General features: G+C 40.9%; 1 protein-coding gene across 1 annotated transcript; it reads right to left on the bottom strand.

The window, feature by feature from the left end:
• Positions 1 to 14476: 14476 nt before the first annotated feature.
• LOC149147205 (uncharacterized) lies at positions 14477 to 15142 on the bottom strand. The gene has a single exon (XM_089441747.1). It carries the CDS (start codon positions 15140 to 15142, stop codon positions 14477 to 14479), a length of 666 nt encoding a protein of 221 aa, XP_089297873.1.
• Positions 15143 to 19221: the final 4079 nt, after the last annotated feature.

Here is a 19221-nt window from a genome sequence, read left to right as displayed (position 1 = left end):
CAGCTACTAGCCCTTTCGACAACAGCCCACAGAGTGCGAGCTAAGGTCTCACCCGAGGTAGTAGGGGAGGGTGCTTGATCTAGGTTTCCACACCCTTGGGATGTCTTGATGTGGTTTGGAGGGGTTGCAAACCATTCTGTGACCTCACGCCACTCTGGATTGTTATCGAGCTTCCGCGAAGATCCGTGCGGGTGTACCTTCTTATTAATGAAATTATCACAGATCTGATCTTCTTGTTACCGTCTTTAAGCAAACATTTAACAATAAAACCCAATGCGCACAATTATTAAAAGATATAAACTCATATAACAGATGCATAAACCATAGCACAATAGATTCGCGATACTTCAGAAACCACTTATCTTTATTAACATCTTCCGTCAATACAACCAAATCTGCCCTGCACACTTAACGGCAGGGGTCCACGCACATAGTTGTGGACTCTACCAGGCCTCTGCACACACAGCTGCAGAGCCTCTATCTATCTACCAACACCCTTGACTCAGACTTACAGAGGTAGATAATATTGTCTTCAAAAACCCATAACACCAAGATCCAAGACAAAGACTTCTCAAAAAACGAACTTCTAGCCATAGAGCCTTGCTCTATTTATACATTCCCATGGTCCGCGGACTATAGGCAGGCTGACTCTCTTCCTGTTATTTTACATTATTCTTGGGCAGACAACCATTTGACTTGACTCATTACAATTTGCGCTCTGCGCACTTTGTGGAGTCTTCACCATACGTTTTCCCAAAATTGTAGATTTTGAGTCCCAAAACCATTACGCTTGGCCTCCTCTACCCAACAGGCCCCCAACATAATCAATGTGACTTGTCCCAAGTCACTCAGCTAGTGTGGCAATCTTTGCACAGAGGTCATTCAACAACTTCTGTGCTTCGCTTACCCTCGCAATAAAATCATCCGCCATCTGCTTTACCTATCTACGTGAGCCACCGATGTATTAGTATCTGATTTTGTTGCTTGCCTGGGTTCAGATGCTGCCTGCATGCGTGCTAACTATCCCTTGATGTTGGAAGAGGCTGCGAATGCCTCATCCAGCCAAGGTTGGATGCGTTCTTTAAGCACGACTTCCTTCTGCCGGGCCGCGTCAACCTGTGCCTTGAGAGCCAGGGCCTCCCTCATTCTGGCCAGTCATTGTGTGATGGCGACTGTTTGTACAGTCCCCCGGACTTTGTCATATGCCTGCTCTAACTCCCGAGCTTCTATTTCTACCAGTTGTAGTGTTGGGTCGTCCTGTAGATATGTGAGTGTAAGTAGGGACTAATCCAATAATCCCGAGCAATCTTGGACCGCGCACTTTATGACTTCCAACCCTGCTTGAATTTCGCCGCGACACTGCTCTCGAACTTCCGAGGGTGTGGGTGGTTGTGCCTGTTATATTTCTATACCAATAGGTGTCATAATTTTTGAATGGCTGAGATTAAACCTGTAATATGTACATACCTTTGCTTTCTACAAATGTTTTTCATATTCAAAAACTCAAAAAAAAAAATGTAAAGAGGGTATGTCCCAAAAGGAAAATTAAGGGAGAAAAAGATTAAAAAAGGTCAAAAAATAGGGAAAAATGAACCCCAAGAAAGAAAAAGACCATGAAAGTGTGCAAGTCCAAATGCCACTACTATTTACTTTTTTGCATAATAATGATTGTGTGCAACTTGTTATTCATGCCACAATCCATGGTAACCAAACAATTTAATCTTGATTATTCCATGTTTTGAATTTCATGTTTAGAGATAGAGAATAAGATCTGACCAAATTGTTTAAACTTGGTAGATAATTAGATTAGGTAGAGTGAATAAAAGGAGCTCAATTGTTTAATCTAAGCCCTTGGATGTAATAAGGATAGATTTAGAAAGATTTCTATGTAAAAGAAAAGAAAAGTTTGATAAGGGTTTTCCAGTTTAAGTGCACCCTAATAAAGAGTAGAAAAAATGGTAGGATGTGTAGATGGGTAAGTAGGTGAATGGTTGTAGAATTATGGTGATTCATTAGATAAAATCATGTCATTTACTTTCATCATCAAAATTTCTTAAAGTATGGATGACAACGGGACAGTTACAAAGTCAAGTGATTAATTTCCCCATTCATTTTATCTTTTCACTAATTTCCCACAAGAAAAAATCAAAAGTACCTAAAACCCTAAGTTAAAGGGGCTCAGAGCATTTCTCTGACTTCTGGAGGGACTAGACCCTCGGCCCAACAACTTATATGGCTTAAGTAATACAACCCCCTTACAAACATTCACTCCCTCCATGAACATTCATTTCACCTAAAAATCCCTTTTCCTAAGGTGAAATCCTCATTTACCTAGGAAAAGTAATAAACCTTACCTAAAACCCCCTTTGTTTACATAAAAACCCATAAAAAAAGCATTAAGCCTAAGTTATGATGTGTAAATATGGATGTATAAATGTCAAAACATTATACTTAGCGCAATTTGTTTTTCCGCTTCTGTTTTCATATTAACTTTAAATTTATTATATTTAACTCCAGAAAAATAAACCCCTTTCCTGTATAGTTAATTAAAATCCCAAATGTTAAATATCCCACCCCGTGGTTTGAAATATAAACCATTTTAAATGGATTAATTAGTCGATTTGTGATTAATTAAGATCCATAACCCTCCACCATATAAAGTGGGATTAATTAATCAAACAATGATTAATTAATAACCCTCATCCAATCATATCACCCCCGACGTCATTAAGTTGTGCTAACCCGTAATTAAAATCACATCGGGCCCCTCCATTAACTCCCCGATCAAATCACACTCTCGATCACCATACAATTTGACTCCTTCAGATCTAACGGTTGTCGCTTATATCGGGTGGCCTCCGATGTTGACCTTTACCTGCCCAATGTGAGCGGTTTTACTATTCACCCCTCTACTATGTGTCGCCCGATGAATGGCATTGGGTGGACCTCCCCCAATACCGCCAAACACCCAAAAGCGGTGCGATAGATTCTGCTTACCGCCTCTGCTTACCACCTTCACTACCCAACAAAACGTCACCTCCGCTAGTTGGCACTAACTATTGCTTTTCCATCATGCTCGCCCAAAATCATTGACTTTACAGATAAAACCATAAATACTCATTGTTTTTTTTTTCACTGAGAAAGAAACTTCTGTTCTCCATGCAAGCACAGAATACGTTCAAGTCGTCAACCTGCTACCAACCATCAACCTTTCACAGTCGTTGAACTCCAAATTACCATTGCAGACCCGTGTGCTCCCTGCGAACAATGCACCAATACCATTAATCCATTTAGACAACCGAAACCAGGTATTTACCCTATTTTCGACTGATAAACCTTGTTTTCGTGCCAAAACTAAGCTAAATTGCTTTAAAATTAAGTAATTCAGTGAGTTAAGTTGTCTGATAGTCCTGAGATATTCTGTGATAATCCATTTTTCCATACTTCCCTGAAATTCTTTGCCCCCGTCCTTGAATACACAAGAACCAAGGATGGACACCCCAATTGCTTTGAATGTCATGCTAGTTACTACTCCCTGCAGAGATTTAGACCATCTTCCCCTGGCTGACAAAGATTTTCAAATTAAAGAACTCACCTGTGAAGAATCCCCTTTAAAATTACAGTACAGACACCGAGATAACTACTTGAACCATGCAGATAAGATAGGCCTCTGGGAATCAAACCTGCCCAAATATCAATTCCCCAGTGTTCATGTCTTCCCGAAAATTGTTCATTACTATCATGCAAACTATGACCCTATCATGAGAGCTGTAATGTCCCCACATCAGAAAGTCCTATTCACTATCACTGCAGAATCTATAAATGAGATGTTATAGTTACAACCTGGTGAAAACCTTACCCCCCTCACTATTGCTGACTTGATTGATAGATTCTCCAAGCTATCTAGTTCCAGAAGTACTCAAATCCTCCAAACTTTCATTGCTAAAGAAAAATACATGCCAAAGGACCCCCCTCCTTACATGTCATCCTTCTTTCCTGATCTAGGCAAAGATATCACATCAATGATATCATGCATTCTAGGTTTTGCCACTATTGAATATGTAGATGATATCATTTTTGCCTACATTTCTATTTTTACCCCTGGTCAGCCTCCTACAGTCAAATTTAATTATGCAAAATTCATATCAAATAAGATGCATGATCAGTTTCTGAGATTGGAAAATGAAAGAGTATTCAAATATTCATCAGTCCTGTACCATTTATTTCTTTACTATCAGACTAATAAGTTTCCCTTCTCTGTCCAAAAACTTGATACCAAAGGGAATCCTAGATCTGTCGTCTTCTGGACCCCTCTGTTCCACATGTCTAATTCTCCCTACCCATATACAGATTTTATTGATCTATTTGTACACTCAGTGGCTACCATGTTGCTAGGAAGCCCTCCTCCCAGAATCAGTGCAGACATCAGGAGGATCCTAGAGTTGTCAAAGCAATACAAAGTAGGGGATTGGTACTTGTACCAAAACCATACAGAAATTAGAATCTATGGATGTGAATTACCACCTTTCAAAATTCCAAAGTACCTCCCCATGAGACTATTTTCTCTGGAGTACTACAGACAAGTAATCAATTCAGATCAGGTGCATTTTGTTAGAACCAAGAAAAAGTCTCAACTAAGAATAAAATATCATCTTGCCCCTTTCATCTATAACAGTCGAGAAGCAGGAAATGAGGCAGATGAAATCCTCCAAAGGTTGAAGTTAAAGCAGAGTTTCATGTGGACCTATGATCCCCACATCTTTATTTGTAATAGGAGACATAAAAATAAGCTATCTCCTTACATCCACCATAGGATCCCAGAAATTGAATAGCATGTCAATCAATCTGAATGGGTGGAAAACACATTAATAGATCAAGATAGTACAGAGGTTGCAGTTGACAATGTATTGGTGGATTTAGAAAGGAGGCTTGATGAAGGTTTATTTTTATAGGTTCCTAGAGAAACTCCATCTCAAAGGCAGTCATAGGAACACAGTGGACAGAATACGGAGCAAGCAGAGCCATCAAAACAACAGGAGCTTTCAGAACAACAAGAAGAATCTGAACAACCTGAAATTTCATAGGAGCTTGCTCAAACTGAACAAATCATGAGCAATCCTCATGTTTTGTAGACTCCTCTCAATGAGGAAAGAAAACTTAAAAGAGACAGAGAGGAGGCTAATCCTTCCAGCAAGCCTATTGATCAAAATTTTGCTAAAAGGTAAAGGTTAAACCCATATGCAGAACAAGAGTACACTGTGGAAACAACCGGCAACATATTGGTAGAAAGAACTGATAGTGTGCATACTATCCCTTCAGGAGGTTCACCATCTACCTCACAGTTCCAGGTATTAGAAAGGCAACAGAGCACAGAGGTATCTTCCTTCAAGGCCCCCATGGGACAGAGCGTAGATATTAAAGAAAAATATAAAGAAATCAAAGCAAGGAATGAAATGTTAAAACTGCCAAGCTATGCACATTATTTAAAGATGGCCCCAACAAACCAAACAAGGCTGATGTCAGCGTTTAACATAAAGAAAGGCAAGATGCATATGAGCTTTCTTAAGCAAACTGTGCAACAACCAAGATCAATGGTTGAGTATTTGAAAACTGATTTTGAAGTTTTGGCAAAGGATATTCACCCAATTGATCAAATAGAGCTACATAAACAGATAGGTGAAATGGTCTACTCCATGTTGACCAACAAAACAATCGCAACTCATCAATTACATAACTCACTAAATAACACATCTACACAGCTTCAATTGGAAAAGGCCTCATCTCAGGCCAAAGACACTAGAATAAAGTCCTCAGAGGACTTGGTCATAGAGCTAGGACATGATTGCAAGGATATTAAAGTAGCAGAGAAATTAATAAAGAAGAAAAATGATGACATATCTACACTAAAGAAGTAGCTTAAGATTCCTCCTCTTCACCATCCTCAAACTGCTGAAGTTTTAGAAAAATAGAAGGAGGAAGAACTTATGGACCTAGTCCTTAAGTTGAATGATCAATTAAAGGAAACTGAGAAAGAATTGGAGAAGTTGATGCAGTCCAAGCAGACTGAGCTGGCCACCGCTCCTTAGACTGTAATATCTACAGTTTCCACAGCAGTACCCTCCACCCTGGTAGCTGCCTTGGCACCAACAATTCCAACAACAATAGCATTGCCATTAGCAGGTACTACTTCAGCCACAGGTACATCGACCAGTGCCGGGATAACAACAGAATAGACAGATGAATTGGTTAAGGCTATGGAACAAATGAGCATCCAGGTCACAGAACTCAAGAAACTTAGAGAGCAATTCACAAGCCTAGAAACTAGTTGTTCACTTTCACAAATATAGCACAAAGAAGAGACTCGGAAAAACCAAAGGATGGAAGAAGGAATAAGAATCCTTGAGAATGATTTGACTCTAAAAAATCCATTGGGAGACATCAAGGATATACTGTGGACCAATATCATTGATTCCATCAATGATATTTGACCTTCCATCCAGGTTGTTTTTGAACAGACTGAATTAGTCAAAATAGTTGTGGAAGCCATACAAAAGACAATGGAAGAACTAGGACACAAGACTGAGGAAGCAAATAAATTGATAGATTTTTTGAATAGTAGAAACAGGTACCAACTGGATGAATTGGAGATTCAAGACAGAACAACAACTATTATTGAGATAAAGAAGGTTCTTACTAAAAGGAACCTGATGCTTAATTTGGAGAAAAGATGTCAAAGCATTCAAACAGACATCGAAAACTTTATGTTAAAATATGGAATTTTGAGAGAAAAAGGACTTCCTAGTCCTCTGGTCATACATGACAAATTAATGAAACAGGAAGATTACATTAAAATATTGAATAAACAGTCCAGGAGCCAAGCCAGTTCTTCAGGAGTAAAAGCGTTGCCTACAGGAAAAGCACTTTATGATGGCCTGGAAAATCTATTCTAGATAAAACATGAAGTGAAGCACTTGTTCACCAGCAAACCAAATTTTTCCAAATACACAGAAGATGATAAAGTCTACAGGAAAATGATCATAATAAAATTACCAGATAGTGAGTGGTGGACCAGTTTGACAGATTTACTATGAGTTACTACAGTAAATCTATGAGGTAAAGATGACTTCTAGGTAAAAACATGTAATACATGATTAATCAGCAAAGGTAAAGAGTATCAGTAGGTCAAAGATAAGAGCAAAATCCAGCACATAACTACCAAAGCAACTGCAAGAGCCAAATCCAAATTTCAGCAGCTAGCACATTCACAAATAAAGGGACAACAAGAAAATAGTTTTCCATTTGTCTCTATCTTCATGTTGAAGATATTTTTTGTTTCCTAGATTAATTCTCATATGGTTATGAGATATTTTGTATTAAATTTTGTATAAATACTTCACAAGTTGAAGTAATTAGGGTGGATTAAAAAGCATTTCTAGAGACATTTTGTTTTAAGCTAAGGAGCTATTGTACTCAAGACTGGACTGGTTTACTAGATTATGAAATAAAGCTGAGGACATTTCACTCAATTCTTGTGCACAGTTGGAACAAATAAGTATCATTTTCTCATGTTTAAATCTCGTTTTCTCATTATGTCATGAAATATTCATATATGTTTCTTATATGATCTTAAAAGCAAACAAGGGATGATATGATCAGAATTAGCTTAATTTCTCTCTGTTTTAACTGTTTGTTTTATATATATTTTCTTCTAAACTGCCTTGGTCTGGAGATTCTTAATTGCCTCCTTACTTCCGTAGTTTATCCCCCTTTGGCCCATAGTATAAGATTCTTCATTTCCCTTTGCTACTGGCCATACTTCCTTTCCTCATCTTAACCCCTGTTAATGATTCTTCATTTCCCTTAGCCTTGGTTAGGACTCTCATCCATTTAAACCTGCAAATTTGCTCTTGTTGTGTTAGCCCACCCTGTGAACTCTTACCTCAGTGATAAATCAAATCCAGTTAAGCTTTTCTTGATTGACTCCATAACCCAATGGCCTAAATATTTTCTCTGCCCATCTGTCTTCTTAATTCCACCGCCAAATCAAAACAAACAACCCTGAAAATTAAGAACTAGCTTGAAATCTTATTTAAACAAAGTTAAATCTTAAAGAGAGAGCCATCTCTAGACTTAGGTTGGCTAGAACATGAGTCTAGAAGATTGGTTTGTGGTTACCTCAGGCCATTCCTTCTCTAATAACTTCTAAGGAAAAAACCTAAGGGATAACATAGTGGCGACTCCACTGGGGACTCAAAACCCTCAGTTTCAATAAACCTTTGAAGAATTCAAATTTCTGTTCATAAGCATATTAAAGGGTTAATAGAAGTTATTTTCAAAAATTCAGAAAAATTTAAAAAATCATAAAAAACTCGAAATCTGGCTTCAGGGAGAACTCATTATACTAGGTCCAACCCTGATCCAAATCCTCCCCCTGTATTTGAAAACCCCAAACTTATTCCGAGGATAATTAGAAGACAAGAAAGTTAGGTAAGCCCCAAACCTGTTTTTAGATCCCATTCATGCCCTATTGAGTGGTTATTCATGAAAACATCCCTTTTGATGAGTATTTTGGTCTCTCTTTGTTTAGAACCACGTCTAATAGTGAACTATTGGACCTAGTCCCAGATCTGAAATTCCTCAGAAAACTTGAAATCCAATGAGCCAACTTGTCAATTTATCAAAATCTACTGAACTCCCCTCAAACACCCCTTACCACTGATAGACACCCTGAACTTTCTGCTTCAACATCTTTTAGCTCACCATCATTTCCCCATACCTCTGAAGATCATCCCTCAACCTCATCTCCATTCATACCTTCAATTCCTCATCAACCCATCATTACCCCTCAAACATCCATTACCTCTGTTATACCAACTTCCCTTGTTGTCCCAAATCCTTCAGTTACCCCAACTCCTGTTCTCAATCCTGTACAGCTTAGAGCTATGGCCTCCATATATGCCCCCCTTGTAATGCCTACTCCTCAAGGTGTCTTACCAGTAGATTATCAAAGTAAAATCACCACATTTGGTGGCACTGGAACATACACAGCACAACAACACACTAAGAAAATGAGAGATTATTTTGAACTGCACGAGATTGACATAGGAGATGTCCAAATGAGAATCTTTGTCCAAATTTTAGCTGGAGAAGTGAGAACATGATTTAGATCTTTGCTCCCTCAGAGCATAGATAGTTTAGAAGTCCTCTACCAACAATTCCTTAATAGGTGGGAGAAGAAGAAGAACCCCCTTCAAATTTTATCTGAATATGAAAACCTTAAAAGGGGACCAAACAAAATTGTTCAAGACTGTTGTACCAGGTTTAACAAAGTGTACAATGCAATCCCTCTTGACCTTATGCCTCCACCTAGTTTAGCCTTGATTAAGTTTCCAGACGGATTCGATACAGATATGGCCTTTCAACTTATAGAAAGAAATCCCCCTACACTTGAAGATATGCAAAGTGTAGCTGTTAGCGTAGAAGCTAATCTGCTATCCAAAAGGGCTAGAGTTAGAAATGAGAGAAGAACACCTTTGAAAGATGAAACTTCACCCTTTGATCAGAAAATGGATGCTTTAGCTAAAGGAATGGAAAGGTTGATGGATAGAATAGAAGTCATTGAAAGGAAACCTCACTAGGATAACCAATAGGCTAATCCAGTAAGGAATCCAAACTTTAGGAAAAACCAGAACCAAAACACTGGTAAAAATGGACCTGATCAGAACATTAGGCCACCTTTCCAAGAAAATTATGTTGAGACTTCCCACCAAGAAGACCCTGAGATAGACACTCAGATCAACCTTATGGGTTTAGATAATGAAGAAACTGTTTTTCTAACTCAGGATGATCAAGAATTATACATGCTTCAACAGTTACAAACTCAAACAAGAGAATCTTTCGACTATAAGCAAGGGTATGACTCTGCTATTTTAGAAGTTCATAAGAAGTACAACTTAAAAATAGAGAAGAACACTGATCTTCCTAGAATAAAAAAGCAATACCTTGCCAGCCTAAGAAAGTAAAAGCTACAAATCAGAATCCTCAAGTTACAAAAACTTTACAAATCCTTTCTAGAACACATCAAAATCCTCTGAGTCCCACCATTGAAGATGTAATAGATAACTAGCCTTCTAATGAGCAACCTTCCACTTCAGTCCCCCTCAAAGGAACAGTGGAACAACCCCCAGAAATCATATTAGAAAATTCAATTGAAAACACTCCTAACGATGAAAAAGAAAAACATACTACTTAGAGCTTTGGCTCTAAAATTCCAAATATTCAAACAGATAAATCCCCTTTGCCTTTCAATTTTGGAGTAGTGGTGGCGAAACTCAAAATTTCAGTGCCTTTGACAGAATTGGTTAAACATGAAACTTACAGATCTCAAATTATTAAATCTCTGAACTTTGTTGAAAATGAAGACTCTATGAATCTATTTGATGACCAGCCTGAGTTAATTTTTGGACTAGATGTTAATGGAAAGCTAGTTGAAGGAGGGGTACCACCTTTCTACATCAGCCTTAACATCCATGATAAAATCCTACATAATTCCATGCTTGACTCTGGAGCCTCACATAATCTTATGCCTAAGTCTGTAATGGAAAATCTTAACTTGGACATCACTAGGCCTTATAAGGATCTCTTTTCCTTTGTTTCAAGGCAAGTTTTTTTTTTTTTTTGTAAAATTAAGTAGTTATATTAATGATTGAGAATAAAAATACAATGGTCCGCAGGGGTCAGAGCGACCTGCCTGCGTTGACTGGGTGGCCTTTCCAGGCAAATGCCTGCAGCATATACAGTGCGCTGTCTAAGTAGAGTTTTCATGGAGCCCGTGAGGTGATCCTGCAAGAGTGGTGGGCATCTTGCTGCGAGGTGGGCAGAATGCTGCGAGGTGGGCAGATTGCTGCCTGAAGTTCCTGAGATTGTCGTGCTTGAAGTGGATGAGCATTCATTTTATTGATGCGTCTTTTGGGTGTGCAGTGATGTGTCTCCAATCTTGATTGCGCAAGCCTGTTGGCGCAGATCTTCTCTTTTCAGTGGCGCATCTGCAGATCTTCTCTTTTCAGTGGCGCTTCTGCCGTGGTTTAACATTCCTTCCGGTGTTTGAAGCCATAGTGTGCCTTGCTGCCGAGGCCTAAGTGTGCAGATCTGTCTGCTGGATATTTTTGCAGTTTTCTTTGAGCACTCCTTCTGCTAGATCGTGCCAGAGGCTGTGGAATTCTGCCATCTAGGAATCTATCCCTGCATTTGCTAAGACATCAGCTATCTTGTTTTCCTTTCTGCGAACTACTTGGAATGTAATCCCTTGCAAGTTGCAGAGATGATTTTGGAGATCCTGCAGTGTTGCCGACAGTCTCCAGCTGGGGGTAACTTTATGTACCTGCGCTCCCATCTAGATTTTCTTTATCATCCTGATTATGATCTCCAAGTCTCCTTCCACAATCAGTGGTAGAAATCTGTAGCGGCCTGCCAGAATGAGACCCTGAATGAGAGCAATTAGTTCTGCAGCGTTGTTGGTGTTCACTCTGATGTTGCCATGATAGACGAGATGAATTGTGCCTGTGTGATCCCTTACTACGCCCCCATATCCAGCTATTCCCGGGTTCTTTCTTGAAGCCCCGTCGAAATTGAGTTTGAACGTGTTTGAAGGGGGCAGAGTCCAATTGTCCTGCGTTGTTCCATTGGAGATGCAGTTTTTACCAGCAGGGTTGATTTGGGTTTGAAGATTTAGGATTTGAATGATTCTGTCATCATTCGGTGAAGTGTTGCCCTCTTTCGGCAAAGTGCCCATGGCATTGACCGTTCGTTTGATGAGCTGTCTCACTTTTCCTATCAGCATGCTTACTGCCAGTGCAGAGTTTTTGAAGACTCGTGCGTTTCGTTCTTTCCAAAGGATCCAGGCTATTGCTCCCGGTATTAAGTTCCAGGCACTGTTGACCAAGGGATTGGAGGACATGGATGTTCTCCACTGGCTGAGTGAGAGTTGAATGGAGTCTCTGTTTCTGTCAGATTGTCTGAAGATCATAGCCATGTCATCCCACAGAGAGCAGGCCATTGGACAGGCATTGAGTATGTGATTGAGAGTTTCTGGGCCATCCTCACAGAGTATGCATCGTGAAGGGCCTATGAAGCCTCATTTTTGAAGATTGTCCCATGTGAGTGCTTTGTTGTGCATGACCAGCCAGGAGAAAAGTGTGATTTTTGGCCATGTTCCTCTGCTCCAAAGGGTTTGCCAACTGTGGTCTGGTTGCGGATCCAGAGAGGCCGCCAAGATCTGATATGCTTCTTTGAGGTTGAACATTCCTTTGGGGTTTCTTCCCCATCTTAGGATGTCCTCTTTGTTGGAAATAAGGATTCTTCTTTTGTCCAGGTCTTGTAAAAGCTGGTCTACGTTCATCAGGCCTGCTTGAGCTTGCCATTGTTCTCTGGATAGCCACTTTTGCCAGGTGGTGGCCTCGCTTGCAGGTTGCCAGTAGTCTGCTACCATAACCTTGGCGGCCTCCTGCATAGCTCTTTTAAGAATATTCCAGTCTGGGTGTTCCAAGGTTGGAAGCTGCTGCCAAGCATCTTCCCAAAAGAGGGCAGTTTTTCCTTGGTGCACTTCCCAGAAGCTGTGCTGCTGCACGATATATCTGTTCTCCCAGGCTTTGTTCCAGATGGGGGATCCTTGCCTGGTGCCGGTCAGCCGAATGAGGTCTCTGTCCCTGACTTGAGTTGTGTATTTCGCTTTCCACCAGGTTCCCCACAGGGAGCTAGGATTTTCTACCCATCTCCACCAGATTTTTGCTGCTACGGCCTTGCTTAATATTTCTGGATCTCTTAGGCCCAAACCTCCCTCCCTTTTTGGTTTGCAGATGTCTGTCCATTTGATGAGGGCCCATTTGGATTTCTTCGAGGCTCCATTCCAGAGGAAGGATCGCTGAATGCTTCGGATGGATTTGTACACCGCCTTAGGTGCTGCTAATGCTGAGAACATATATGCTGGCATGGTTTGCAGGACTGATTTGACTAAGATCAGTCTGCTGGCCATGTTTAAGGCTCGGTATGTCCATTTTCTTAGCCGAGCTTTCATTTTGTTGAGGAGGGCTTCCCAGTTGGCAGATTTGTAGGCATATTCCGAAAGTGGTATGCCTAGATATTTAGTTGGAAGGGAGGTCTTTTGGATCTGCAGAATTCTGCTGAGATTTCTTTGCACGGGAATGGATGTGTTGAAGAATTTTTTTTTTGATTTGGTAAGATTAATTTCCATACCTGAGGCCTCCGAGAAAGTCTTTAACACTTGGCTGATGGTTCGAGCTTCCTGCACTGTGGGGGCGCCCATGAGCATTGTATCGTCTACAAATTGCTGATGCGTTACTGTGGGTCCTTGGTGTGCTAGTTTGATGCCTTTGAGTTGATTCTGCCTTCTTTCCTTGGTTAAAGATCTGCCCAGCCCTTCTGCCATTATGATGAAGAGAAAAGGAGACAAGGGATCTCCTTGCCGTATACCTCTGGATGGTGTGAAGGGTTGAAGGGGTCCTTCGTTCAGCAGGATGGAGAAGAAAGCACCTGAGACCAGTTCCATTGTCCAATTTATCCATTGCTGACTGAATTCGAAAGCCTGGAGGATTTCTCTCATGTATTTCCAGCTGATTCTGTCAAAGGCCTTTGACAGGTCAAGCTGGATAAGCATGCCTGGAGTCTTGTTCGTTTTGAGAGAGTGCAACACTTCCTGGGTGAGGATAATGCTGTCCGTGATCTGCCTGCCTTCGACGTAGCCGGTTTGCTCCTGAGAAATAATTGAAGGGAGGACGGGTTTGAGTCTGTTAGCCATCAATTTGGAAAGGATTTTATAGAGGACATTGCAAAGGGCGATGGGGCGAAACTTGTCCGGGGAGTCAGCCTGGCCAGATTTGGGAATTAAGGTGAGGAAAGTGGCATTGATGGCTGGTAGCACTTTTTTGGTTCTGTGAAAGTTCCTTACCAGGATGAGGAGGTCTTCTTTAATGATGGACCAGCAGGCTTTAAAAAATTCAATTGTAAATCCGTCCGGTCCGGGAGCCTTGTTTGTGGCCATGGTGAAGATGGTCTCTTCAATCTCCTGCTCGGTAAAATCCTTTAGAAGGAGGGAGTTTTGCTCCTGAGTAACAAGGCTGGGAATGGCATCAGTGATTGCATTGATGGCTTGGGTTCTGTTTAGGCTTGGTTCGCTGAGAAGAGAGGTGAAATAAGAGTTGAGTTCATCCCCAATGTGCTCCCTGGAGAACACCTTATCGTCATCAGCTTTTTTGAGAGAGAGTATTCGATTGCAGGCTCTGTGCTGGATAGTGGACTTATGGAAGAAACTAGTGTTGCGTTCTCCTTGCTTTAGCCATTGCACCCTCGATTTCTATCTCCACAGCATCTCTTCTTGCTTAAGTCGTTCTTCCCATTGTCTTTGTAGATTTGTTTCTTGAGCTTTCCTTTCCTCATCATGCCCTTCTGTGATCATTGTTTGCTATAGTAGTGCCATTTTGTCCTCAAGTTCTTTTTTGGCTTGAAATATGTCTCCAAAGGTGTCTTTGTTCCATCGTTTGAGGTTGGATTTGATGGTTTTGAGCTTTTGCTGGAAGATATACATGATGTTGTCACTTCTTATGGTGGTTTGAGTCCACCAGCTTTTTATGTTTTCCATGAAAGTAGGGTGTTCTGTCCAAAAGGCCTCGAATCTGAAAGGTCTGTTGTGGGGCTTTTCTAGATTGGTGAAGTGGATCTGCACAGGCCAGTGATCCGAGCCTCCTATAGGCAGAAGGTTGGCCTCCATGTCGATGTTTTGCAGCAGAATGGATTCCGATAAGAGGAACCGATCGAGCCTTGATGCTATCTGCCTGTTTCCTCCTTGCTTATTATTCCAGGTATGCAAACCATTGACTGTAGGGATGTCAGTAAGTCTGGATTCAGCAATAAAGGTGTTAAATGCCTCCGAGTCCTTATCCAATTTTCGTAAGCCTCCCTTTTTCTCCGCTAGAGTGGTGATCATATTGTAGTCTCCGCCTGCAATCCAGTGAGTTGCCCCATGGTGTTGTTTGACTTCGTCTAGGTCCTTCAGCATCTTCAGCTTTTCCTGTATTCTTTTAGGCCCATACACATTGGTGATACATATAGATTGGCTTGAATCAGGCATGTTGAGGATGACCGATAATGAATTCTTGGTGGAGAGAGAATTCTGCAAGAAGAATTTGTTTTTGTTCCAGAATGTTAATAACCCTCCTGATTGCCCAAGGGCATCTATGCTTGTACATTGATGACTGTTGGAAACGAGTTTTTTTAGAGTTTCTGTGCCCTTGGGAGAGCATTTGGATTCTTGCAGAAGGACAATGTCTGGGTGCTGCGAGAATATGCGATTTTTCAGGATTCTTCTTTTGCTGGTGTCGTTAAGCCCCCTGATGTTCCAGGTTGTGATTTTCACTGAGCTTTCTTTGGAGCAGATAGGACCAAGGCCCTGATTTTTCCTTCATTGATTCGACATCTGCCTAGCTCTTGTATTTACTATCTGGTGGATTTGCGTCCCCGTTTTCTGCCTGGTCCTTGTGGTTTGTATTGATCCAGATCCAGGTTGGCTTGAATACCTGTTTGGTTGCTATTTCCCCATTGCCTTTTGGCTGTATTTTGGTTGATGTATTCCAGCTGTAGGTATGCCATTTCTATCTTCTCCAAGTGTTCCTAGGGAATGGCATCCACGCCCAATTTGGACCATTGCTCATTGACCTTTTGGAGATCCAGATCTCCCAAAATCTCCTCCAGAGGATTGCTTGAGGTTGTAGTGGAGGGCTGATCTGGTTGCGGTTCAGTGCATTGCGGGGTTTGCATTGAGGTGTGGCCAGTAGTAGTCTAGTTGGAAGCGAGATTTGGGTTTTGTTGCAGTGCCTGGGCTTGAGAAGAGACAGAGGTTGTGGATCCTGAGCAGTGTGGGCCTGTGAGACTTTGGGGTGCTCCGGTGAATCAAGGTTGCTCAGAACTTCAAAGTTGTTTTGTTGTGTGGAGGATTTATTGGTAGGGTTGGTATTGGTGGGGGGTTTTGTAGGCTTTTTTCCTTTCTTGCCTCTGCTCTTTCTTGCGACTGTGGTGAAGCCAGGCGTTGGAGTACCCTCTTGTTCCTATTGGGCCTGAGGTTGTGGTTTATTTGCAGTGCAGCTGTGACTTAGATGGCCATGCTGTCTGCATGTGCGGCATCTGAAAGGGATATTTTCGTAGTCTATGGTTTGCTTCCATTGCACTTCTTTATGGATCAGTTCCATATGATCTGGGAGGGGCCCTGAGATGTCCATGTAAACACAGAGTCTAGCATAGGCTGTGTACTTACCTTGTATAGTGAGATCTGAGGCTTTGATGAAGACTCCCAACTGGTTTCTGATGGCCTCTGTTATCACTGAAAATTCTGTTGCCAAATTTTTTTAGCCTAGCTTAAAGACAGGGTGTTTTCGCAGCGCATGAATTCTTTTTTAGCAGTTTCGCAGCGCTACCTGTTTAGGTGATTTCGTAGCGTGCTACGAAATTGGGGATTTGTTCGAATCCATAGCAACTGTCATGCTAAAGAACTCTGGGGTGGATGCATTTTACAGGTGGCATGTTCTCAAGCTCCTGCGTGTATGCTTGTCATCAGTTCTGAATCTGAAGGGAAAAGTCTGAAGTGATTGCACTACCGAGTTCCTTAGTGTAGCGTTCTGTTTTTCAATGCAAAGTGATGTACTTTGAACAGGTACTTGAACTTCTTAAAAAGAATCCTGAATGTCTATCAGATTTGGAATCATCTAAAGAAGGCCCTGATGAAGCTGATATAAATGATGAAGTGCACTACCTGATTCGAGATCTGGTAATGCATATGCATGAACAGGAGCAAGACCTAAAGAATAGCATTTTTGTTAAATAAATATATGGACAGCTATTACAATGATGCTAATGGATCAGTTGGTTCTTCGTATCATACAAAGACACTTATAGCAAATTTTTGTGCAATTCTGTTTTGGCAACGGATTTTGAAGGACTTAACATCAGCAGAGGATTTGAGTAAACAGCTAGGGTAGCTTTTCAGTGAAAAGCAGATTTATCGGATTGATCATTGCCTTGGAAAGGAATTAGTGCAGAATCTGTTAGTAGTTCGGTGCGCAAACCGACTCTTTTTGCCCCTTTGGAATCGAGATAATATTGATAACGTTCAGATTGTCTTTAGGGAAGATTTTGGAACAGAAGGTCGAGGTGGATACTTTGATGAATACGGGATTATTTGTGATATCATTCAAAATCATCTACTGCAGATTCTTTGTTGATATTTATGGAGAAGCCAGTTTTCCTTTACCCTGAGCACACTCGGAATGACAAAGTCAAGGCCCTTGAATCTGTTCAACCTATAAGAGCTGAAGATGTAGTTCTTGGACAGTATGAGGGCTATACAGAAAATACCAATAGAGGAGAGAAGAAATCTTGTCAATCAGATCGAAGGATTTCCATGAATTTGCTGATGCATTGGAAGCTGTGAAACAGAGAGGTGTTATGGTCGCAGTTGCATCTGCTGATGATGTGGCGCAAGGGCTGAAGTTATATTGACAGATGTCGTTAAAGATGAGTTTGCATTAAATAAAAAACAAATGGAGGCGGGTTCTAAGCCGGTGCCTCCCATTGCAAAGAAGGTGAAGAGCCTTTTGTTTCATTACTCAATAATTCAGTCACGACAGCTCTTCCAGCATGTAATTTTCGCATCTCCGGCAAGAAACCGAAACAGAAAAGGCAGAGGGTTTTGAGATCGATTCACCTTACTTGCACTGCAAAAGTGATCAGGAAGACTATGAGGTTGTGCGAAAAGGGGGCAAGTACAGCGAGGTTTTTAAGGGTGTCAATAGCATTAACAATGAGCGATGCGTTATCAAGATCTTGAAACCTGTCAAGAAGAAGAAGATCAAGAGAGAGATCAAAATATTGCAAAACCTTTGTGGAGGTCCAAATATTGTGAAGCTGCTTGATATAGTTCGGGACTGGCAATCTAAAAACTCCTAGCTTGATTTTTGAATATGTAAACAACACAGATTTCAAAGTCCTTTATCTGACATTATCGGATTATGGTATTCGATACTATATTTATGAGTTTTTAAAGGCTTTAGATTACTGTTACTCCCAGGGAATCATGCATCGTGATGTTAAGCCACACAATGTCATGATAGACCATGAGCAGAGGAAACTTCGTCTCATAGATTGGGGCCTTGCAGAATTTTATCATCCTGGCAAGGAGTATAATGTTCGGGTTGCATCAGGGGTTTCACAGTCAACAAGATATGTATGCAGGGCCTCATGAAAGGGTAGGTACAATTTGCATGAGTCAAGTACAGTGAGAAAATAGAAATAACAGTACTTTTGAGCCGAAAGAGTTCAAGAAATGATTCAGACTTGTGTGTATGGCAACAGAAGAAGTTGATAAAGTCTTCTTGTTGATTGTATTGGATGGGCAGACCAGCATCATAACATACAACTTTTATGCCTTTGGATAAGACATAAAATTACATTAACTGTAAGAAATAGCAGCAAAAGGAGATGTAGGTTCATGATGTTTCTGTGCATACATCGGTTTTGGGAAAACCACATATTCTATATGATTATAATGACAGATCTCAGAAGGTTGATTAAGACACTCAGGCTCTCAGAGTTATGGCCAAAGTTATATTGGACTGCCTTGTTTATATACCTTCAGAATTCCGCACCTTTGCTGCAAATATATTTTGGTCAGGGTTGAGTACTTTAACAGCAAATACATCTCAAGTACTTTTACAGGAATGTGCTGGCTATCATGAATGTGTTATGCTGCATGAACTCGGTTTTTCCATCGGTACTATTAATTGGATAAAGGATTATCAATTTTTTTCACTTGATGCAGAACATTCTAGCATGTCTGAAGAATGCCATGAACTAAACAGCAGCTATTCAATTTTTTGAGGAGTTTAGAGGAAGACTGTGTTTTTTTTTAAATCACACAGCAGTTTCGTAGCGCGCTACGAAACTGCTGTAGGTGATGTTTTCAATGCAGAATAAACAGTTTGACCGGGAATGTTAGAAGAGAGACACCTGTACATCAATACAACCTACAGCTCATCTGGAGACATGGTGTTTGGTAGCAGCGTTCCATACTTTGAATTATTAAAGAGTTGGGAACATGCTGCTACATTTTCGGAGGGTGGTAGGAGACAGGGACCTTAAAAATAGGTGTTTTGATCCTGA

This window comes from Pinus tabuliformis, chromosome 9 (assembly GCF_031772625.1).
Source record: "Pinus tabuliformis cultivar Carrire ecotype Pingquan chromosome 9, CPIR1, whole genome shotgun sequence".
In the NCBI taxonomy this organism is placed as follows: Eukaryota; Viridiplantae; Streptophyta; class Pinopsida; order Pinales; family Pinaceae; genus Pinus; species Pinus tabuliformis.
The sequence above is the reverse complement of the archived record's forward strand: the minus strand, read 5'-3'. Positions and strand labels throughout refer to the sequence as shown.

Excerpts from the sequence above, each read along its gene's own strand:
- LOC149147205 (XM_089441747.1), bottom strand. The coding sequence starts at position 15,142 with ATGCCTGATTCAAGCCAATCTATATGTATCACCAATGTGTATGGGCCT.